This window comes from Canis lupus, chromosome 11 (genome assembly GCF_003254725.2).
Source record: "Canis lupus dingo isolate Sandy chromosome 11, ASM325472v2, whole genome shotgun sequence".
In the NCBI taxonomy this organism is placed as follows: domain Eukaryota; kingdom Metazoa; phylum Chordata; class Mammalia; order Carnivora; family Canidae; genus Canis; species Canis lupus.
This window is the reverse complement of record NC_064253.1, coordinates 16632914-16657798: the sequence shown is the minus strand read 5'-3', so window position 1 is coordinate 16657798 and position 24885 is coordinate 16632914. Positions and strand designations below refer to the sequence as shown.

General features: G+C 38.0%; 1 protein-coding gene across 2 annotated transcripts in view; it reads left to right on the top strand.

Annotated features, from left to right (window-relative positions):
• The window catches only part of FBN2 (fibrillin 2), a 239987-nt gene that overhangs the window by 177207 nt on the left and 37895 nt on the right, over positions 1-24885 (top strand). For both annotated transcript variants that reach the window (XM_025433409.3, XM_049116030.1), the window contains 16 exons: positions 1471-1596; positions 2050-2172; positions 2334-2459; positions 2761-2886; positions 4280-4402; positions 6654-6776; positions 8116-8241; positions 13219-13341; positions 13893-14015; positions 17702-17863; positions 18557-18625; positions 19082-19207; positions 20678-20803; positions 21378-21530; positions 23785-23853; positions 24727-24852. In XM_025433409.3, the coding sequence (XP_025289194.2) occupies positions 1471-1596; positions 2050-2172; positions 2334-2459; positions 2761-2886; positions 4280-4402; positions 6654-6776; positions 8116-8241; positions 13219-13341; positions 13893-14015; positions 17702-17863; positions 18557-18625; positions 19082-19207; positions 20678-20803; positions 21378-21530; positions 23785-23853; positions 24727-24852 (1950 nt within the window). The remainder of the gene's footprint in view (positions 1-1470; positions 1597-2049; positions 2173-2333; positions 2460-2760; positions 2887-4279; positions 4403-6653; positions 6777-8115; positions 8242-13218; positions 13342-13892; positions 14016-17701; positions 17864-18556; positions 18626-19081; positions 19208-20677; positions 20804-21377; positions 21531-23784; positions 23854-24726; positions 24853-24885) is intronic.

Below are 24885 nucleotides of genomic sequence, written 5' to 3'. Positions count from 1 at the left end.
TTTGATAAGTGTATGGAGGCCTCCGGGCCTACCGTGCTCTAGTATACTGGCCTTAAAACTCCGATATATCCAGGAAACATTTTCTTCATAGAAAATCTTTCTTGCAAGTGTCAGCAGATAGAATGGTTTAAAACAGAGCAGATGGCACACCCCTATTTCAAAACATAATTTGAGCATACCTATCCACTACACATATATTTATTTGTAAACCCTATTTATATTACTTTGCTAATATATTAGGTGAATCTTAAATCATACCCTAAATAGGCATTTTTAAAAGGTGAACTGAAAAAGTTTTAAATATTTTTATTTCATGGTACTAAAACTTTTTCATAGAGATGATTACAGAATATATGTTCAACTCTGTGATGCAGTGCATCAGAGACCTGTTTCTAACCTCAGTTTATTTTGTTTTCATGGATCCTAGAGCTAAAAAAAGTACCCCTTGAAGGTATATAAGATACATATTTTTGCACATGTAATAAAATATGCATTTAATGATAATAGATCTAAATCCACATGTCACATAGTCTTCTTGGTAATTTTGAGAATTTGGGATGAAGAAGACCTTTTACCTGGTTATGTTATTGTTTTTACTTTATATTGTGTCTCACAAGTAGCTTGTATGAAGAAAGCTTCCACTCTACCATTCTCTTGCTGTTCTCTTATAATTGCATTAATAGCACTATTTGATTCCACAGACCTTTGCAGAAGTTTTCTATAAGGAACCTGCCTATCTTACAGGGGTTATTTGATTTTAAAGTAGGTGATGGCAGGTCTACCTATTGAGGCACTCTGAACACAATAAAATGAAAACATACAAGTGAGGGCCCTGGTCTCAGGCCCTGTGGCTTATGGAACTAGTCATCTTCCCTCAGGATACTGCACATTATTCAGGCAGCTCGTGACTGTCTAATAAAGACCAGGTGAGCATGCCAGTGTAAATCCATGTATTAAATATTAGTAAGTTTTATTTCTGGCATGTGCTATATACATGGTCTAAAGTTCACTACTCACATGTGGCTACTTAAATTTAATTAAAATTTGGTAACATTAAAAATTAAATTCCTGGGGCGCCTGGCTGGCTCAGTCAGTAGACATGTGACCCTTAATCTTGAGGTTGTGAGTTTGAGCACTACATTGGGCGAAGAGATTACTTTAAAAAATTAAAATTTAAAAAGAAGTTCAAGTCCTTAATCATTCTTTTTGTGCTTCAAATGTTCAATAGCAGCTATGTATTGGATAGCAGAGAGGCCCATCAGTGTAGAGGTCTACTGAACAATACCATTTTAGGTAGAAATAATAGAAATATAGATTCCAGTATTTTCTTTGAACACCCCAGGAGATCATCTTACTTCCCTGTGAAGTACACAAACCCCTTTGGAGACCAGTGCTCATGCGCAACATTTCTTGATAACATTAAGTGATGTGGTTACTGCAAAAACATTTATGCTGTACATCTCTTTATAGATATAAATGAATGCTCTCTGAGTGACAATCTCTGTAGAAATGGAAAATGTGTGAACATGATTGGAACCTATCAATGCTCCTGTAACCCCGGATACCAGGCCACACCAGACCGGCAGGGATGTACAGGTGAGCATTGGCCAAATGGGTCTGGAACTTGTATTTCTCAACTCGGTCTAGGATAACTCCTGGAATCAAATGTATTATAATGAAGCCAATGGAAGTCCTTTGTCCTAAACATGAATCTAAGAATGGGAACAGATCTGTAAGATGCCATGGTTTTGTGGTTTGCAAAGGAATCTGCTTTTATCACGGAAAATACCCTAACTCCACAGCTACTACATTTCTGAGTTCTTCACTCCTAGGCCCGGGGGCTAAATGTACAATAGAATGCTATCAAAATGGAAGTAGAAAGAACTAAGAAATACCAATGAGATAAAGATAAACCAAACAGTAGTAGGGAGAGAAATCCAAAGCCATGTAAGCATTATTTGAAGAGAAAAAAAACAGTTTCTTGTTTTGCTTGTTTTGTTGAAGGAAATAGACCTGACAAGTAATGTAGTTGCCATGTTGTTTTCACAGATATTGATGAGTGTATGATCATGAATGGAGGTTGTGACACCCGGTGCACCAATTCCGAAGGCAGCTATGAATGCAGCTGTAGCGAGGGGTATGCGCTGATGCCAGATGGGAGGTCATGCGCAGGTACAGAAAGGACATTGTGTAGACTTCGTATAGCTAACTGATGATATCTCACAAATCTCGCCCCAGATATTTTGAGTCGATCTGGATGGGGAAAAAATAAAATATCTGGGCTTACTAAAAGCCATTCTTGTTTTGATTTAATGGTAATTTTCTGTCATCAGATATTGATGAATGTGAAAATAATCCTGATATCTGTGATGGTGGCCAATGTACCAACATTCCTGGGGAGTATCGCTGTCTGTGTTACGATGGCTTCATGGCTTCAATGGACATGAAAACCTGCATTGGTGGGTACCATAAAAGTGGGATGAATCCTATGCTACATCTGTGCACACACATTTAAACATGAGGGAAAGAGGCTTTTTCAGTTACTTTAAAAATTCAAACTGATGTATTACACGATGAGAAAGCTGAAATGGAAGAATTCATTTGAAGAAAATTTTAGAAAATAATACTATGACTTGCAAATAGATTATACTTTAACTTTTATCTGTGTATCTCAGTACTAGACTATTCAGTTCAAAAGAGACCTTTCAGATTCCTAGTATGAACAAGTATTAACCAAACTATTGAAAATAAACTTTCTAGATGTCAATGAGTGTGACTTAAATTCAAACATCTGTATGTTTGGGGAATGTGAGAACACCAAGGGATCCTTCATTTGCCACTGTCAGCTGGGTTATTCCGTGAAGAAGGGGACCACGGGATGCACAGGTAGGTTCCAAACTTAGGACTCTCTGTGCTTTTTGGCTTCTCCTATTTCAGAGTCCAACCTTCAAGATCATTTGTTCCTTTGCCGTGACCCACACCAGGTCATGGCTGTGTGATGAGCAACCACCCCAGAGCACTCATGATGCTTTTGCCCTCTTTCTGCCACAGGGAGCTGGCTGCAGTGTGTCCAGTAGGGGCAGGGAATACAGTATGGTCCTCTGTAGCTGCTGTGTGGCTGCTGCTGCTTGCAGAGTTCACTGTCTTAGGAAACCCTCTGCCCACATAGGAGATGTGAGAAGGGAGCACCACAGACCACCAGCAATCCCATTTGTTGCCACTTTGTCTCTTATTTCCTTTCTCTGTTAAATAAGTTTTGAGCTTTTGCACAAAATGAATGAAGTCCCAAGGTGAATGCTTTGGTCTAGGCTTTCCTCAGTGTTCACTTTAAGGTCCTCCTATAGCATTTTGCTCAAGACAAGTGGTAGGTGGCTTGAAGCACATTCTGGCCCTTAACCTGACACCTCTGGGAACAGGCCAAGTGAGGAAGAAGGGGTCCTCTGCACGTTCACCACTAGGAAGGTTGATGCAAAGCTGGTCGCTCTGTATGTGTGTGTGCATATGTGTGAGCACATAGAATTTCAGCATCTAACAGGTAATCATTGAGATAGATAGAAAAGATTATTCTTTCTATTCTAGAAAGCTCTGAAGAACCAAAGCTATATCATTTATGCGCACATATGTGTGTATACACATATATGTGTGTGTGTATATATATATGTCTATGTATATATATGAGTGTATGTGTGTATACATATATACATACTAGTAAAAGCTTCTGCTCATTTTTCAGATAAAATTTCCAGTATTTTTGCATATTCCCAAATAAATAAAAGATGAATACACACTAAAATAATAGTTTTCTGTGCTAAAAATGACAAGAATACACTCTTACTTATTTTAAAATCCAGGTTTGTTTGAAGTTTTGTGAAACATATGTAATAAAAATTAATAGGAAAGAGTAGAAGAGTCTCTCTTTGGGAATAGGATTTCTCTTGACATCTTTCATCATGCCTTCTGCATGGAGTTTTGTCTGGGCCCAGGCAGGGGAGGTAGGGAGAGACAGACACAAATATCTACCTGGGGGAAGTAGCTCTCTCCTACCAGCAAGTGATGGGCAGTTTCCTGTAGTATTGAAAGGCTTCTTTGACTTGGATTGGGAACTTCCAAATCTTGTCGATGCCTACTAAAGTTCAAAATAAAAATGTCAGTGTTTTTTCCGTACCATTTTAGATACTCCCATATTTATTTTTAAATTTTACGTGTGTGGAATTATACATGGAAGTAGAACTAATTAGCTTTGCGTTTAATTTTCATCATGTTATCTGTGCCTTCTCAGATGTGGATGAGTGTGAAATTGGTGCCCACAACTGTGACATGCATGCCTCCTGTCTCAACGTCCCAGGAAGCTTCAAGTGTAGCTGCAGAGAAGGTTGGGTTGGAAATGGCATCAAATGCATTGGTGAGTTTGCAAATGTGAACATCCTTTGTTAAGACACAGAATTCCTAGAGGCTCTTCTTTGAACTGTTTTTAACCCATGTACTTGAATAGAAATACGCTCTTGCCTTGCATTTACTCTCTTGAAAATCAAAGACGGTCTTTCGCTGCAAGGTAATTCCTGCCTAAGAGTTTCCTTTAACCTTGGTATAAATTATCGCATCGCAGCAGTATGCCTTGGCATCTGCTTTTTAATGTGTTGTTATTCAGTAAAAATTATTTGATGTGTAGCCAGAAATCCAAACAGATGTATGATGAAAAATGACTAATGTATTTTTCCAGTCTTTTCATACAGCAGTCAGTGAGACTTAAAACCCAGTTAGAGACGTGAAGGAAATGGAAAGGTTTTATCAGATAACCTGAGTCTGTACCTGGTCAATACCAGCTTCTCAATAGAAAATAGAATTCTTTTTTCCAGAGAAAGCAAAAGGTTTTGCTGGATACCAGGAGATCTGATTGGGACAGAGGAGGCTGCAAGGGCAGCTGGCATTCTCCAGGCCTCAAGAGTTGCTGAGCTGGGGTCTCCTGAGTCTTTTCTGGCTGTGAGGCAGGGGACTGGCTGTCCTCCTCACTGTCACACGTAGTGCTGCTTCCTATGCTCAGTGTTGTACATGCTTTACCAACAAAGCATTGTTTCAACTGCTTAAAATTATCCAGGTCTACTTAAAATAGAAAATAAAACAAGCTAAACTGACCTCCCCATGATTACTCATTAAAACCTTATAGGCCGGCAGTAAGCATTGAAGGGGATAGACTTAAGATCTGTTAACAGTAGCATCATTAATTCAAATATACTCTCTTAGCTGTTCAGTTGTTTTATGCTTGCCAAGTGTGTAGGAGCTGACTGAATTTAAATGACCATACTTTCCAGATAACTTTGCTAAGTAATGTTCTCCAATGGCATCGTTCAGTTCTCTAGCTGCCCACTTCTCATCCAGTGGTCGGTCACTCTTATCATTAATCTTACAAGTTTTTTTTCAGCCATAACCCCATTCCTGTTTTCTAGCCCTATAGGCTACTGGTTTTTTCTTTTCTAGCCTTCCTTTTTTGGGCTTGTCCATCCATCACCCTGGCCAGCTATTCTAAAATACAAAAGATGTGACTCTGTCCAGGTACTTCTACTCTAAAACATAAGCCAAATTCATTCTATTTTTTCCATCTCCATCCCCCTGCTTTAATCTCAGCCATCTTCCCTCCCTCTTTCTCTTTCTCTCTGTCTGTCTTAGATCTGTCCCTCTCTGATGGATGCTGAAAGAACCTCCTCATATGTCTGCCCGTTTCCTTGCTGGTTCTGTAATCCATACTTCCCACAGCAGACAGATCTTTTAAACCATGGATCTGAGCTCTTCACAATTGTCATTTTAATCACTGAATTTAGGATAAAATGTAGCTTCCTTCCTGTGGTTTATAAGCATTTTCCCAATACCTTCTATCACCCCCAGCTCCTATATTGTTCTGTCACTCTGGCTCAGTCCAGGTCTTTTATCACATCAAGCTGTCTTCTTCCTCATCAGCATCTCTAAATGTGCTGTTCCCTCTGGAAATAATACCATTCCCTGCTTCTATGCCTCAGGCAAACTCTGACTCATTGTTCCGGTGTGAAGTTCGCTGGCAACTGCTTCCCCTGTGAGATCTTCCTTTTTCCTATGGCCCAAATTAGACACCCTTTTCATTCCCTTTCTGCACCTTGTAACTTTCCTTCAGGGGACACACAGCCTATTTGATGGAGTTGATAGTTCTGTGGTTAGCACATGTCATTTCTACTAGACTAGACTCCCTGAGATTGAGAATCAGATCATGGTTTCCTTATCTGCTAAAGGAACTTGAAAACTGCTAATTCTCCTCCTCTGAAGCTCAGTCACCAAATTTAGAAATTGACCCCTTTTTAGCGATAAAGGAACCAGTGATCACACATCTGTGCCTAGTAAAATTGGGAAGGAAACCTAGCACTGGTTTACCTTTTAACCATTAAAATTCTAGCTTATTAGGTCCCTCACAAATAGTTTTATTAATCATTTTAGCCCCTGTTTATAGAATGAATATTTTGGATTATGGGTCTGAGATCTTAGAGAATTAGAACTCTGACCTTACAAGTAAACTACAGTAAATCCCATTTGTGCATTTTACATTTCAGGTAAGAAAAATGAAAAAAAAAATCTGTGTTTAAATGTTCCATTTTCACTTCTGAACTTGCGTGCTCTCTTCTCACATGCAGATCTAGATGAATGTTCGAACGGAACCCACCAGTGTAGCATCAACGCTCAGTGTGTAAATACCCCAGGCTCCTACCGATGTGCCTGCTCTGAAGGGTTCACTGGAGATGGCTTTACCTGCTCAGGTGGGTGAGAGTCCTGAGGTTGTTCTCTGGCATGATTTTCATGGAACACTCCAGCTTGCCCTATTTGAAGAAAACTGTAAAGAGGGTGAGGATTCCCAGTCTGATTTTTATCACTGAATGAATGACATGAGGGAAAACTGTTCACTTTCTTAAGATACATGTCCCCCCTAGTCCCTGCTAGTTCTTGCACTCATCAGAATGTCAGGTTGTCATATAGTACTGAAAGGATGAAATGGAGTAACATGAGTCAGGGGTTCAGGAAAACACATCATAAGAGCTCAGTGAATGTTAGCTGATGCCTAGCTGCTCTTCATTTTGCATTCTTTGGGAATAAGACATCTCCTTGTTAAGCTCTTATGAATGACTGTATCATCTTGCCCGACATAAAGTATCGTACTGTTAAGTATGTGGAGATCAGTGTCTCTTGAATTTCAGCACACCCTTTAAAACCCAAACTAAAAGAGACTCTAATTTTTTCCCATTTCTAATTATTGACATAAAAAAACAGACTCCTCATTGTCAGATGCTTCCTTAAAGAAAACATCTTATTTAAACTTCATTATTTTTGAACCTTGGCTTAATGCATCTTTCTAAGCATTTCTCTCCCAACAGGGTATGAAGGAGAGGGCATGGCTTTGGTGTGGGCACAGCTGCACTGGGATGCTGGCCCAGCCACAGATGGGCTCGCCGTAACACCCGCAGTTCGGGGGCTGCTCTGAGCCTCAAGGTTTTCCTCCTCTGACCCATACAGGCTTAGTGAACTAAACAAAAACATGCAGGACAAGCAGCCAGGAGTCTACCTGGCAGATATTAGGCCCTCAGTAAACATTGCTTTCTACTCTACCCCCTTTTTCCATTTGACAGAATTAAATAAGTTGTCCAGTCTGTGAATCATGTCTATTTACATAATTAAGAGAGAAATATTTTAATGCAATCAGAGTGACATGAAACAAACTCTCCTAGTCTAGCCCTAATTTGCTTAAACATACTTGAACTAGTGAAAAAACAAGTTTAGTTTACTTGAAAACACTATCAGAATAGACACAATTTTAAGATTAATTTCAGTGTTCTTGATCATCTGTCAATGACGTTGGTATAATACTGATGCATCGAGTTGGCATGAAAGAGAACTAAGATCCAAAAGATCCTGCCTTCTTCCTGATAATCGGGCGATAATTGAATGTGAGGGTTTAGGCTTGTTTAGGGAAATACGATTAAGTGTTGTCTTATGTTCATGAGCACCAGCTCACACCAGTAACATTGACTTAGTTCTAGAGCACGGAAAAACTGTGTCACAGCATGGGGAACTTAATAGAGATATGATCTGCTTCTCCCACAGATGTCGATGAGTGCGCAGAAAACATCAACCTCTGTGAAAATGGGCAGTGCCTCAACGTCCCGGGTGCATATCGTTGCGAGTGTGAGATGGGCTTCACTCCAGCCTCTGACAGCAGGTCCTGCCAAGGTGGGTCCCTGCGACTCCAGCTCATTTCCAAGCTGGATAAGCTACAGCACATGAAACCACAAAAAGGGCTGGAACAGGCTCCACCTGGAAGCAGAATACACAGCACATGCTGCACATATAAAAGTCATTCGTTTAAGCATGGATTATTTTGCCGAATGAATAATGATGAAGGTGGCTTTCATCTCTTATGAAGTTTTCCTGGCCAAGAGCCAACAGTTGGAACTTTGGCTCATTCCTTTTTTTTCTTCTTTTTAACCATTTCTTTTTTTCTTTTTTTTTTATTACTAAATGAATGACATGTGGAAAAACTATTCAGCTTTTTAAAAACAGGAGATAGTATCTGCCCCAATTGCTGCTGTGTAAGGTGTTTATCACAACCTCAGTAGCTCGTGTTGAGCATCTACCTGCATGTTTGTCTGCTGTCTGCCTGGGACTGGAAGTCCTACCCAGAGACGCATCAAGGCCTGCACCTTTTGCCTAAGAGCAATGTGTCCTTCCCCTAAGTGGTGACATCATTCCCCTTTCCTAGAAATGGGACTTGTGACTAGTGTGATAGCTCTCCAAGAAAAAGAATTTGGATTTTCTCTTAAATTAGAGACTCAGTTCATTTTTTGATAGTTTGGGCCATTACTGTGTCCTTTTGCAGTACATGAAAATACACATGAAGAAAGGAAAAAGATTAAAAATGATGAACCAAAGGCTTTAACAAAATTAGTGATTCATAGAAAACCTTTAAAAAGCTTAACTCAGGCCAAGTGGTGGGCAAAGATTATAAAATGAAACCAGATGATAGGCTCTCCCTATGCTAGTATCTAATCAAATGAATAGGAATAGCAAATACCAGCATATACACACACACAATTCACCAGTGTCAAGCAGTCAAATTATACAATCCAGAATGGTGTAGAGTGGAGCCTATCTCCATTTCCCTTCCTGAAGTAATACTGAGGACAAAAGGTGTGCCTAAAAGGTCATGGAATTTTCCATACATACCCACCAATTTTTTTAGAGAATCAGACCAAGAGAATGAATAGTAAAAGCCTGGGGAAACTAGAAACTGAAAGCACTCATACTTCTACATTGACTTGTCAGAGCAGAATCGAAGGCATTTTATACAAAGCCACTGTCGAGTGAGCTTCCTTTTTATTTTCCCCAGTCCTGGTTTCTTGTATGCATCAAAGTTAATTAGTAGAAAATGTGAGCCGATGTGGATATGGGACTACATGATTTATTACTCATTTCAACTTGACAAGATTTGGTGGGAAAAGGAATAAGCCAGCAGTAGCCAGATACTTTTGCCAACAGAAAATTTCAAAAAATTAATTCTTTGTACATCATAATTTCCCCTTCATGATCCTATTCCATTATCTGTAGCCTGGGCCCTTCCAGAACATCTCAGACCTTCCCTGAGGTGAGGCTAGATACTTTGTATGTATTGTCCTTCCTTCATGGGTTGGTTTTTCATAATATATCATTGGCAGGGAGGGAAGTGCCTCCTGCCAGGACAACATGAATGACATACAAATAGTTAATCCTCAGTGAGACCCCACTCTGTTTAGCTAAATGCTATGTTTTGAGATCTCAAAAACAATTCCATGGTTCTACCTATTACGCCTTGATGTTGTTGTCTTACCTCTATCTATAAGATCTCTCTCATCTGGACAGTTTCTCCTGTATCTACTAATTTAATTTTTTGAGACCTCCCCATCTGATTATAAATACATGACCCTTTGAATGGACCATCTGCTCAACATTTTCCACTCAGCATCTACTCACCACAAATTCTCAATCTCTGTAGAGTCCAGAAACGTGCTACAGTTGGCCATTTACCAATATTCTCCACCAAAATAGGAGAATACAAAACCTGGAAGAAGCTCCTCAGGGACAGGCTAGGACTCCATCAATGGCATGAACATGGATACAGACAATTTGGTATCAAGTGTGAAGAGAAAAGAGAGACCAGGTTCATGAGCAGAAGAGCACATGGTACCCAGGGCAGTTCCTCCCATTTTCATCCCCACTCCTTCCCCGCCTTAGGCTAACAGAACAGTAGCTTTAATGATATCCATATAAAGCCCAGATAAAGAGGGAGGGGATGTCAAGACCCTTATTTAAGCTGTATCAGAGTATATAAGAACTCATAAAAGAGCTGACCAATAGTGTGAATGCAAGTTAAAAGTAAACAACGCAACTCTGCAGGCATTCTGTGGAACCCCAGTGAAAGAACACACAAAAAGGAAAGAACCAACCCAGAGTAGAAGAAAACCACTCAAGGAATGAAAACAAAGTTCCCACAGGTACTTTGGGCCATAGGTGAACCTACAGTGAACATAAATATGATTGAACAAGTTCAAAGAGATGATAAAAACAGGAAAAGACAAGGGGAGATGGCAGGGTTATGGGAGACAAACACAGCAAAGATGGAGATCTGTTCAATAGAAACAGCGGAGAACAGAAAAGATATAGGTTAAAATGTGATGACCAGCATAGAGAATGGATGAGAAAAATACAGGAAAACCTAGGAACAAGAAAGGGAGGAAGAATGTAACACAAGAAATGAGGAAAGATGAAATAAACAGAAGTATAATAGATGTCTCTGAGGTAGAGCCTCAAATAAAGGAATAGAAAACAGTATTGAATTGCCAAACATTTTTCCCAAAATGGAAGAAAGCGCTGAATGTTAGGGGAGAAAGGTGAATCATAAGGCAGAGCCTTTGCCTTATCATTTTTGTTGAATTAAGTCATAGAGAAGGCTTCTTCAGGCTCTAGTTTGAAAAGGAAAGTCACAAACAAAACCAAAACATTCAGTATCAAAAGATGCAAGAACAATGCCCATAAAACTCTGAGAACACATGTGAGGATATTATGCCTCAGCAGTTAGTCAGGTATGAAAACAATAGGCACATCCTCATACTGTGAAATAATGCACTGAGACAACACCTGTGGGCCCTCCCTTTTTGGGGGAAAAATATCTTACAGCCGTGCATGCAGCAAACCAACTGAGAGAAAAATCTAAGAGTTGCAGTAAAAGCCTTATTGATTCCATTAAGAATCAATTCTAAATATTTCAGAGATTATGGTAAATGCCATAAACATTTAAAAACTAAAAATTACAGAACAAAAATGAGTTGGAAGCATAAATGTGAATGCTAATTTTCTTATTATTCTTATTCTTATTATTTCTTATTATTAATGGCACAGAATCCATTAATACTGTCTAGAATTTCTATTTAAATTTTAACATAAAGGGAAAAGAACATCAGTTTTTAATGTTTTTCATCAATTCTTAACATTAGAAAGTATTTTAGAAACTGTGGAGGTAAATAAATATTGATCTTCTGCATAGAAATTGTTTCAGCTTCACTCTGAATATGGATAGAACAGTATTTGGAATGATGCCCTTGAATAGTAATTCCTTCTGGGTGAATAGATTTCTGAGCGATTTTCTGCTTTTGCTACCTTGCTTTCTGTACTGTTTTCTTCATTTTTTATTTGCTGTCAATACTCTTCTGTATTGTTTGAATTTCTGAGTATGCATCATTTCTTGCATACTGAATATGCAAGACAGTATTCTAAAATGCCTTTACTTGTGTAAATATAAGTATATGCGAGTATTAAATTAGTTAAATGGAAGTTATTTCTAATAAACTTCATGTAAAAGTAAAATACACACAAAGAGGGCTGATGATACAGTTCCATTTTTACTTCTAGATTAACACCATTCAATTACAAACTAATGAGTCTTATTTATTCATTAGTATAAAGAAAAAATAAGGGATGCCTGGGGGGCTCAGCAGTTGAGCGCCTGCCTTCTGCCCAGGGCATGATCCTGGAATCCCAGGATTGAGTCCCACATTGGGCTTCCTGCGAGGAGCCTGCTTCTCCCTCTGCCTATGTCTCTGCCTCTCTCTCTCTCTCTCTCTCTCTCTCTCTCTGTGTGTGTGTGTTTCTCATGAATAAATAAAATTTAAACACATTTAAAAATGTGTTTTTAGCCTTAACACAGAAAAAAGACACATTGATACATCAATTGATCTTTTAAACAAAGTTTGAACCACACTTGAAATCTAATATAGTTTAAACTCATTATTTCATAACTATCATGAATGACCAACAGACCTTTTTAAAGTTAAGACCTAGCTGTCTCTAGACAGTACGTTAGCATGACTGGTCTAGTCTGGCCTAAGATGACATGCTTGCTCTGCATTCTCAGAATTTGAGGTCATTTGTGTACAGAAATGTCCATCTTTTTCCTGTGGGTAGAAATACAGATTATTTCTACAGCTGGACACACACACATATGCCTTCATTTTCATATAAATGAGCAGGGATAACTTCTATACTGACTGAGTTAAAGCTTCATGGAAGTTTCACAAACTGAATTTATGACTTCAATTCAGTGGAGACATTTTAGTGAAATTTGTGAGAATGTAGAGCAGTGGTTAATCTTATTACATATTATAGAAAAAATTATTTCCCTATTTAAAACTAAGTTTATGATAACAGATTGCAGAATTAAAAGTTTTTAAAAAGTTAAATAGTTTTAATGATATCCTTAATATTTAAGATGTGTTATATACTTTGTATGTTGTGGATGTTTATAAAACATGTTTGTACTAAGTTATTAGAGTCTTGGAATTTGTTTTTATGTTTAATTTTTTACAACCTCATTCCATTGACATGTTCATAGTTAGTTTTTTATCTTTATGCCTTAAGCCAATTCTGTTTTGTGGGGTATTTTTTAAGTGTTATAACCCAAGACAGTTAAAATCCTCAGTAAAATAAAAAATATCTTTTAGACCTTTGTCCCATAGATGAACATTTGTTGTTTGCCATTTATGTGGTCTACCTAGTCAAAGAAAAAGAAAAATTTTTACTGCATAAAAACATCTGGGGAGATAGAAAAATATATTAATGTTGCATAAATTAAATGAAAATGTCTTTGTACATAAAAGATTACTATTTTTTTATCTTCAGATATTGATGAATGCTCCTTCCAGAATATTTGTGTGTTTGGAACTTGTAATAATTTGCCTGGAATGTTTCACTGTATCTGTGATGATGGTTATGAATTGGACAGAACCGGAGGGAACTGCACAGGTATGGCCAGTAAAGGGCTTGGTTGTGTTCTTATTAGTTGAGGTGAATATTTTGTGCTAAGTATAAACATTCCTCAAATTTCTGCTCAGCCCTCTGCTTAGCCTGCTGAATACCTTGTGTTTTTTTTTTTTAATTACATTCTGACATACTTACTTTTAACTATAGAATTGATACATTTTTATATATATAACTTAATATTAAATATCTAACATGAAGGTAGGAAACTGTTTCTTTGCATAATGTATGCAAAATATATATATCATTTTTGTTAAGCAGATGTTAACATTTTTTCAGAATCGCAATATTTAATTATTATTCAATAAAGATATTCAGTGATACTTTCCTGAAAAACCATATGGTTGGTCTGTGGAACTTGTAGGAATATGCAAGAATTTGATCTCTATTTCACTGGGGTGAGGCCTTCCCAAAAATCTTTAATAATTTGCAAAGATTCCACCAAATTCTTTGAAACAGCAGCATGCAGAGAGAAAGTAAGATGTTAATGTGGGCATTTTGAATGCTCTTCCTAGATATTTTTTTTTTCTTCCTAGATATTGATGAGTGTGCAGATCCCATAAACTGTGTGAATGGCCTCTGTGTCAACACTCCTGGTCGCTACGAGTGTAACTGCCCCCCCGATTTCCAGCTGAACCCCACTGGTGTGGGTTGTGTTGGTAAGTAAAACCAATATGAAACAAATAGAACTATATAGAGTTAAATATTCAAACTTTTGTGGTAATGCACTGTGATGAGTATCTGCTATAATTAGTTTGAAAACAAAATAGTCCTTTCCCTTAACAAACTCCAGATTACCAATATATGTGGTTACTTTTGTCATGTTTATCTTCCAAGACAGAGAGGAGTCAGAAAAGGAGCAACAGCCTAGATCACAAAGTGGCTCTCAACCCTAGCTGCCCAGTAAAATCCCATTTGGAACCATAAAAATATGCTGATATCTACTTCATGCCCAGAAATGGAGTCCTTGGCGCCTCAGTATTGCTTAAAAACTTGGTTGGAGCAAAGGCTATGAACAGGCAACTGATAAGAGGGAGTACTGCAAAAGTGAACAAACATAATAAGCAAATGCCCAGAATCATTAGTAAAATAAGAAAAAATCAAAACAATTGTACAACTATCACTTTATACCTAACAGACTGGTAAAACTTTGGACACCTGGATGATGTAAAATGTTGGTAGGAACATGGACCTCAAGGAGCTCTCTGTCTTCTGGTAGAAGTGGAGATGAAGGTAGCATTGCAGAGAATATTTTTTGGACAACAGTACCCAGATTAACTGTCAGCATACCATCAACTTAGATTTTGAGTTTCTTTTTAGAGCAATTCGGTTTGTGTGGATTGACATTTCATGGCCTTATTGTTCCTTAAGAGTTCTTCCAAGGAACAGAGACTCATTCTATCTCACAAATACCATAATGGTCCATTAGACCCTCTTCTAAGATACATTATGAGATGTTAGTGATCTTATTTTACCATTGTCTTAAAATGTTTCATCATTTTATTATTCGTGTCATCATTACTCATCAGTTAGGTCCAGTAATGCTAAAAACAAAGGTGAAAATAATGAAGTGGAAAATCATGCTATCACCTAGAAGGATAGACACAATAGTGGGAAAAAAAAAAGGTCACCATTTTGTAATCGTCTGTTCTTAGTTTGTTGCCCAGGGGATGGCATCATCTTCCAAGATGGTATAAAAGAACACTGGAGTGCTATATTTGTAGTCATCTATAAGCATATATTGAACACTATTGAGAGTTCAGAAGTTTTCACTTTCTGGGCATATGGCCAAGAGAAGAAAATTGAGTGTGAAAAACATTTCCCAGTTGTCAGGTGGATCAGGAGATGAATGCAACATAGAGTCCAGTCTAGATTCTAAAGGTGGTGAAATTGATCATAGAAGGAAAATGCCAGGCTGCAAGTCTTCAGAGACTGATATTCTAGATGAGATTTTTCAAATTCAAGAATCAATGAGTGAGTGAATAATAGACTTCTGTAGACAGAGGAAATACGGTATTCTCATCTCTTACTCAGTATGAAGAATCTCAGCATGCAGTATTTGACAAGCACCTGAGTTGTCCATCCCAGGTCTCTGTGTTCTTTTGTACCTCAATTTTAATTGATTTGGCTCTTAAGTGGACTATTAATGAAGGAAGATACTTAGACAAAGGTTATTGAAAGAAATACGGGATGTAGAAATAAAATCATTGGGCTTATTATCCTAACGTATTGATAAATCTAAAATGGAAAATGTCTTTTATTTGTGGAGCAAAGAAAACAGCTGTCCTCTCCTCAACAAAATGAGCTGTCACAGTTTTCAAAAGTGTCTTCAGGTGTTGTTTTAATGCTGCAAGAAAAAAGTAATGATTAGATAGAAGCTATTAGAGATGTATTATGATATGTGGAATTAGTTTTTACAAAATGGATATGTTTCAGGTTCATGAATGGCAGCTGATGGGCAGTTAATAGCATTCATAAGACCATCTCAGGCATATATCTCTCCGAAACCAAGAAAACCTAGACTAAAACTTTGAGTTAAAGATGATTAAATTCTTATTAGAATTTCTAGTAAAGTTGTTTCACTATGCCTTTTTTTTTCCTGTAAATTCTTTTCAAGATTACTTATAAAAAATTGAAAAGTTCCACTGGATGCAGATAGTAAATAACAGTGACTGTAGTTCCTGATACTGAGGGCTAATAATATGGAAACTCTGTGAAACAGCAGTTTCTTTCCTGGCTCTTGACAGCAAAGAAAGGAACTCACAGGCCTGTACAGAGACGTGAGTGAAGACATTCACTGCCACATTACTTGTGGTAGCAGGGACTTAGAAGCCATTTCTGGAGTGTAGATAGATTTTAAAAGACTGACAATTGGGCACCATAGAGTTGACAGGTTGAATATAATAAAAATGGAATGAAATCTAGGACAAAATACTCTTTATGTAAATATAAAATGTGCTCATGGAAACAAGACTCATTTTGAAGAACACAGACAGAAAAATATTATTAAACACATCCAGGTGTTTGGGTGGGGGCTGAGGATAAGAGAGAGAATGGGAGGAACAGTAGGAGGAAGGATGAATGAATTCAAACCTAGTAAGAGCAGAACCATGACTTAGCTCATCTCTCTGTACCTGAAATTTAGCAGGAAAAAAAATGAAATAAAAATAAAAATAATAAAAAGCTGAATAAGTGATTCTCATGTGCATCCAGGGATGAAAACTATGTTTTAGATTGTAGTAAGGACTTGGGATTTTACTCTGATTGAGCCAGCGGAAGTACTTCTGAAGGATTACTGTGGGTATGGTGGGGAAAGTAGATTCTCATCAGGTCAAGGACTGAAGTCAAGAGTTGAGTTAGGAAACTGTTGCAGTGGTCCAGGAGAGAGGTGGTGGTGGCTCGGTTCAGTTGCGGTGATGGATGCCATGGTGAATAGTCACATTCCAGATATATTTTAAAGGTAGAAGTGACTGACTTTATCACAGGATAGAATAAGGGATGACAATAAGGAGTCAAAGACTGACTCCAAGGCTTAGGGACTGAGCAACTCAAAAAAGTGGAGCTGTGTTTATTGAAAACACCAAAGACCAAGAGAGGAATAGAGTAGGTTTTGTATGTGGAGGGGGGAGTACCAAGAGTTTGATTTTAGGTGTGTGAACTTTAAAATAACTATTGGTTATCTAAGCAGAGAAGTCAAATAGGCAACTGGCAGAATAGTCTAGGGTTCTGGGGAGAGATGAACGGCGGGACTGTAATTTGAGAGTTCTCAGTAAAAACACAGTAAAGTCATGGAACTAATGATCTAGCTGATAAGTACAGTTAGAAGACAAAGACTGAGATTCTTTGACATCTTAAGTAGCTTCTATAAAGTTGTTACTGACTGCCTTGCCCAAAACTCTGAAAGGTCTTGCTGCAAACTGAAATGAAACCAGATAATGGGGAAGAGAGGAAGGAGATAGGGTTATCCATATTTCTTTGATACATAGCTTTAAGTTGACTTATCTGGGATTTTATTTCCATTACCAATAAACTCATGATACAGAGTGATTATAGCAAAAATGTCTTGCATTCCTATTAGTGAAGCCCACATGAGCAGTTTCTCACGGTCCTGTTCAGCCTGTGATATGCACAGATTTCTAAACATAGGATAGTCTATCCTAATCTAATTGCTACAACACAGTCTTGAAAAGGCTTTAAAGCAAGAGATTGTTTTGTGGTGGAGATTAAGATATATGTTTCGTGTTAATGTGTGGAATTGGAATTTCATCAGTTGCGTGGGCCCCTTGCTAAAAAAGGAATCTTTACTAAAGCCTGGACAGTTTTAAGCTTCTGTGTCGCTCCGCAGACAATCGGGTAGGCAACTGCTACCTGAAGTTCGGACCTCGAGGGGACGGGAGTCTGTCCTGCAACACGGAGATCGGGGTGGGTGTCAGCCGCTCCTCCTGCTGCTGCTCCCTGGGGAAGGCCTGGGGGAACCCCTGCGAGACATGCCCACCTGTCAACAGCAGTGAGTATGGCACCCAAGAACAGCAAGGGAACGGGGTGGCCACTGAACACTAGTTGTCCTTTTATTCTTGTGCTGGGAGTATGGGCAACGGCAAGGGACTTTGCTTTCAGTGATGATGCTGGAACCGGCTGAGACTGTGTTGTTGAAAAGGAATTGGAAATGGTTTTCTCTTCATTGTTTTTTGGTGATATGATAAAAAGAAAAAAATATTTTAACTGCAATCCCACATGAATAGTGATGCTGTCCGTCCTCCTTGGGATCACAAGTAAAGACCATTCCTGGTTCTTCTTGGAGAGTGCTCTAGTTCAGGTTCATAGCTGTGTCATACTCCTCAAATCAGTAGTATTATGTTGCTGAAATGTGTGTTTCTGATATGAACACAGATAAAACCTTTGAATTGTTGAGTCAGTTTTTATTTACTAGCCAAAAAAGTTGTGATATAAATGGTCTGCAGCTTTTGCTTTAATCAAACACAAATGGTTTTTGTTATTCTACTGTGTGCATAATGTGTGAAGTAGTGATCCTCCTTCGAGTAAAATGTAATATACTTTTGAAAGTATTTGAAAGGGTACTAAAGCATGCAGCTTACCCCTCTTGGGATGTGTTTTGAGCCTTGCAACTGCAAAATGCTTCTTCATTGTCTCAGTGCCTTGAACACAGGTGTCAGATCCCTTCTCTTCCCTTGTTTTGTAGCTGAGTATTACACTCTGTGTCCCGGAGGTGAGGGCTTCAGACCCAACCCCATCACAATCATCTTAGAAGGTGAGTGCTCCTCTAATTGTCACCCAGATTTAAACAAAGTAAAGAGTTTACTTTAGAGAAAAGCTGGTAGAAAAGTTAGTGTGGAGCAATCTAAACAAGATTATTTTACAGAATTATAGCTGGACAGTCAGTGACCAGGATGCTAAATAAGCACTTATAAGTCAGAAAGATATGACCCATGGCAATGATCGGACATCTGATTGCTCTGCAGAGAAACTCTCTGTACTGTCATCCCCAGCTTCCTTTAACTACCACTCTTCTCAGATTTTAGCAAATTTGTATGACAAAGCTGAAAAATAAATCCACGGTCAGAAAAAACCTACCATCTAAGCACGTGTCTACCTGGATACCTGGAAGTCTTCGGGTCTTACTGTATCACACATTAGAGAACTCTAACAGTAACCCTTGTCTTTGATGGTGGTACCTGTCATGAGTGAGCCGTCTCTCTTTCCACAGATATTGATGAATGCCAGGAGTTACCAGGTCTCTGCCAGGGTGGAAACTGCATCAACACTTTCGGAAGCTTCCAGTGCGAATGCCCACAAGGCTACTACCTCAGCGAGGAAACTCGCATCTGTGAAGGCAAGCTGCATGGACATCTTCAAGTTATTAGCATTCTTTAGAACAAAATTACCATCAGACCTGGAGAAGATTCTTTCCAAGGATCTGTTAGCCTGGGTCATAGCTTTGATATTGTCGTATCCCCGCTGCTCAGCTGTACGACGATAGATAAATTAATTTACAGCTTACACACTAGAACTTACTGTGACTTTTCTCTGAGTGCATGGGATGATTATAAATGGGCAAAGCTGGATTACTGTGAAAACATCACTTTCAAATAAGTTATTAGTTTAAATGTGGAGAAGAGTTCTATTTACATACAGAAAATAGGTAAACTTGAATGCAACTATTAAGTTACTAATTTTCAGTAATTTTTAAATGATAGAAGGCATAGTATGAAGACGTTTAAAGGTGATGCCAATGCCTTTCTTGCTTCCATTCCCTCACTTGTCACATGGCACAGCAGTCATCCTTTTAGGGGCCTGTCTCCCTGCTAGACTGGGAGCTTCATTCGTGACACAAGCCCCACATCTTAGTCATCTTTGTAGTTGGTGAGTTGCAACTTACAGAAGAATCTTGGTGTTTATTTATGGAATGAATGAAGAAGTGTTTCTAAAAATGAACATTAAACATGTTAATGGAATTATTTCCATTATAACTTTTCCTTCAGAACACATTAGATAAATGCTTCTAAAAGAAATATTATTTAATAAGGAGAATAACCAGCAGCTGCGCTCCTTCTAGAATCCCTGAATGGGGACTGATTTGAAGGGAGCTGTCAAGAGAAAGGCTTTCCTCAGACCAATAAATACAGGGAACAAATTGATGGTTGCCAGGGGGAGGGGCTGAGGGGATGGGCAGAGTGGGTTAAAGGGAGAGAGGGGACACAGGCTTCCAGTTATGAAATGAATAGGTCACAGAATAAAAGGCGCAGCATAAGGAATACGGTTGCTGATACTGTAATAGCGATTAATGGGATAGATCATAGCTACACTTATGGTTTGCACAGCATTATGTATAAACTTGTCCAATCACTACATTGTATAGCTGAAACTAATGTGACATTGAGTGTCAACTATTCTCAAGTTAACAAAAAAGATAAAGGCTTTCCTAACTGCATTCAGTTTATAGTTGGCACTAAACTTTAGTTTAAATGACAGAAGCAGACAGCAAGCATTAAATGACTTCCATTTGAAGAATGTGAAATTTTAATTAAAAAGAATACAGGTGACTTTCATATTCTTTTTGCCACTTTAGAAAAATTTCTTTTGATCATGTGTATTTTTGAATGTTGGCTTTTTTTCCAAACGACACCTTTGTGTCATGTAAATGACACAAAGGTGTCGTTTTCTGTAGAACTGCTTTAAATTCTGATTTAAAAAAAAAATACGGATTTGGGGTATCAGCCACATGTTTTGTTTAGTAGTTTAAGCAACATAAATTCATGAAAAAATGACTTTGTGACTTAATGGGTATCCTTGCCTGTTGTAGATATTGATGAGTGTTTCGCACACCCTGGTGTATGTGGGCCCGGGACCTGCTACAACACACTGGGAAATTACACCTGCATTTGCCCACCTGAGTACATGCAGGTCAACGGCGGCCACAACTGCATGGGTAGGTGGAGGCCTCAGAGAGTGATGAGGTCACACACTCGGGCACTCCTGTCTTAGAATGATTGTTCAGAAAATTGGAAACTGAATATCTGTGAGTGATGAAGTATTTCAAAAGTCTTATAAAGTTCTGGCTCTGTATCCTTTTTGAACTTTGAATATATAGTTCCATGTTCAGAAGCTTGAGTCTGAGACACAGAATGTCATCAAACATTACACTTACCTATTCCTAAACAAGTTTTGATTTCCATTCATGTCAAGGGAACATTATTTTACAAACAAGAGAACGTTTAAAATTTATTATGTATTACTTTTAAAATTAAACAAATGCCTCTGAGTAGAGAGACAAATACCTATTAATTTTGATTCCCAAGAAAATTATAAATGGAAATCCCTTATCTGAAAATGGGAGAAGACAGAGATTTGTGTTCGATTTGAATTATTTTTAAGATCATGCCAAATGGCCAAGACACATTTCAGAGTTACTAGTCCAGAAAGTCTGGTGTCTCCACGGTGTGTGGATTTCATTATTAGCAGCTTTCTGCTCTGACTGGTTCACTTGCTTTCCTGCTATGTAGACATGAGAAAAAGCTTTTGCTACCGAAGCTATAATGGAACCACTTGTGAGAACGAACTGCCTTTTAATGTGACAAAGAGGATGTGCTGCTGTACGTACAACGTAGGCAAAGCTTGGAACAAACCCTGTGAGCCATGTCCCACTCCAGGAACGGGTAAGCATGCAGCCCATGCCTCTGCTGAAGGCCGAGCTGGTGGCACACACCTGTAGGTGACAGAGTAAAAGCAAATGTGTGCCAACACGACACATGTTCAGAGAATATCTAAGGGTGTCCTATGACTCTGTTCCCCAAGTGGACCTTTTCAGGCTTCAGATACTAATTTTCTGGGTTATATTTTGAGGAGTCTGGATCCTGAACACAGGCTCCCTGCCTGCTAAAGAGTCAATGTTTATAGCACTCGTCCATTTAAATTCATTATTTCATACTGTGCTCGTTATTTATTCATCAAGCAAGTTTTCGTTAAGCAAGTATCATGTGTCATTGTGCTCGATGTGGAAGGTATAGTATTTTGGTTTAAAACCTGTGGTAATTTCAAGTCCATCAAGTTCAGTAAGTACTGTCTTAGTTTCAGTCTCAAAAAATATGCAAGAAATGGATTTGATGAGCAGACTTTAATTTACACTAGAAGCAACCAATTGCTAATGTATTTCTTATACATCCTTTTCCCCGAACCTGTATGAAATCTTGAAGCAGAAAATAAAACTGATCTCCACCAGGTAAAATTTTCTCACAAGCACAGATTCGTTTAAAAGAAAAACTAAAAGATAATAAGCTATGAGAACAAAAAAAAATCTTAAAATTGTTGCATTTTCAGGTTCATTTATGAGGTAGAAAGTTACTTTCACTGATTATAGATACTAAACATTGCACCAATCAGACAAATGAGAAACAATGTTTATGTATTTGTTGCCAGATACTGCTTAGGATATACATATTCAAATGTGATAAATAATTAATATGGTAATGAAATGAAAGTAAGGAGAAACAACGAAAAGTGACCTATGGAGCCTTTTCCTCAGTGGCTCCAACTCAGTGGGCAAATGGATTTTCTTATCTCGCCATAGTTATTCTCTGAAAAAACAAATGGAAATGTTTTTACAGTTCTCTAATTTAAAAACTCCCATCAGGTAGAAGTTGACAATCGCTGGACTATGGAATTAAATAGCATTTTTAGTGTTGTTTTTTGTTTTTATTTATTTATTTATTTACTTTAAAGAGGGAGAGAGAGAGAGAGCACATGAGCAGGGGGAGGGACAGAGGGAGAGGGAGAAGCAGACTCTGTGCTGAACAGGGAGCCCAGTGTGGGGCTTGTGATCCCATGACCCTAAGATGACCTGAGCCAAAATCAAGAGTTGGTCACTTAACTGACTGAACCGCCCAGGTGCCCCTAAATATCACTTTTCGTAAGAGGCAGTAAAGGGCTTAGGTGTAAGAGGACTGTATCTATATTGAAGTTCCGCCACTTACTGTCTGACCTTACGTAGATGGTTTCTCCTTTCTGAAACCGATCCCTCATATATAGAATAGAGATAATAAATTAAAAATGACAGTAACTAATTCAAATGTTTATGGTAGATGAGAGGATACATATAAGTAACAATTTCTGCACTGCCAGGGTATTAGAAACCATTGAATTGAGCATCTGTTGTGTGCCTCTCTATATGTTGTGGATGCTCAGTGAGTTTTGGTGGACGAAGTATGCAGAGTCCCTTCCTGATAGCACATCACACATGTGGTCTGTAGCATGTGTTTTACCTAACACTGTTTTCAGCAGCTTTACTCACATGAGTCATCATGGGCATCAGAAGCAGTCGGTTTCTTAAAAATGAGAATTCTCTTAAATTTATATTAGTTTGGTGAATTGTGTGTAGGAGTCACTGTTAATAGTTTCTATTTCATAGTGATTCCTCAAATTTCACACGCCAACAAAATAGACATTTATGTTTAAAAAGAGACAAAATTCATGTCTCATTCATTATTCATTGTCCATTTCACACTATGACAACTGTTTTCGAATGCCTGTGCTTTTGTGCGATCTATAATCCCTTTATAAATTTCTAATCTAACCTGATTTTTCAATGTACATAAACTGGATCATTGTTAAAGATCTGCATATCCAAAGGACAAAAGAATTCAAATGCTTACTGTAGATATTTTGAATCTTGTAATGATTTACTTCTAATATAAAAGCATTGAAAAGTTCATGATGATAATAATGATAAAGAATGCCTAGAATCCACTTCTGGCAGAAGCTGGTACTGTTATCAAATAAATATAACTGAAATTAAAACGTCTGGTTGTGAGTAATACAAAATATATTTGTCAGTGCAAGTAATACTATGCAAAATTTTATTTGGAAGGAGTTTGAGAATTTTAAGAGCATATTTGCATTGTTTATATTTTTAAGCTGACTTTAAAACCATATGTGGAAATATCCCTGGATTCACCTTTGACATCCACACTGGAAAAGCTGTTGGTAAGTTTTTCCAGATTAGGTTTATTTTAATATATATAGATAGCACTGTGTAAAAGTCTCTTTGGTGTTTTTAAAGTGCCATAAAATACAATAATCTGGATTCTGAACTAGTACAGTTTAGACAAGAAGGAACTAATACGTTTATAGACTCTACCCAAGTTTTAGTAAGGGTCTTATTCCGTCAGCATAGTTTGGTGATTGGGTTATGATAGCTATAAGACTGTCTCAAAATTTCATTACACATCAGGCTAAAACCTTAGTTTTCCTTCTCATGAATATTATATTACATGACTCTAGATAATTCACCTTCCTGTACCCTCTATGCTGTTTTCATAACGATATACTTACATTTTTGGTGTATTTTTGCAGTATCCCTTTCTACTGATCTACCTAGGAAGTTGGAAGATTATTGATTATACAAATCATTTTCTTCTGAATGTACTTTCTGCTGTTCATTCTACTTTCTCCCTCAAAGATTAAGTAAACAATATAATTTTCAGTCTCTACTATCAGTGCAAGCATAAAAATTAAGAGAACTTAGCTTTCTTCATTAGATGAGTAGCAACAGTTAAGGGAGCCTGAAACATAACTTGAAGAAGAAGCTTGATTCCCCAGGAAGTTTATTTGCTACATTGACACTAAAATCTCTTGGTATATTTGATCAGCTACAATAACTGTTCAAAGGAAAGTAGTCAGTCTTATCGCCTATATGGTTTTATAAACCAAAAAATCATTTTTAGCGATGTTTAATTTATTTTTGTGATGCTGAGTGTATGTTCTCACTTCAGCGTACATGTAGCATTATCAAGGTTTTTATGGTAAATATGTTAAGCAGAACTGCATATATTTTTTACCGAATCTGTTCGATTTTAGACATTGATGAATGTAAAGAGATCCCAGGCATTTGTGCAAATGGTGTGTGCATCAACCAGATTGGCAGTTTCCGCTGTGAATGCCCTACAGGATTCAGTTACAACGACCTGCTCCTGGTCTGCGAAGGTAATTGTCATGATGCATGACCTCCAGCCAAAC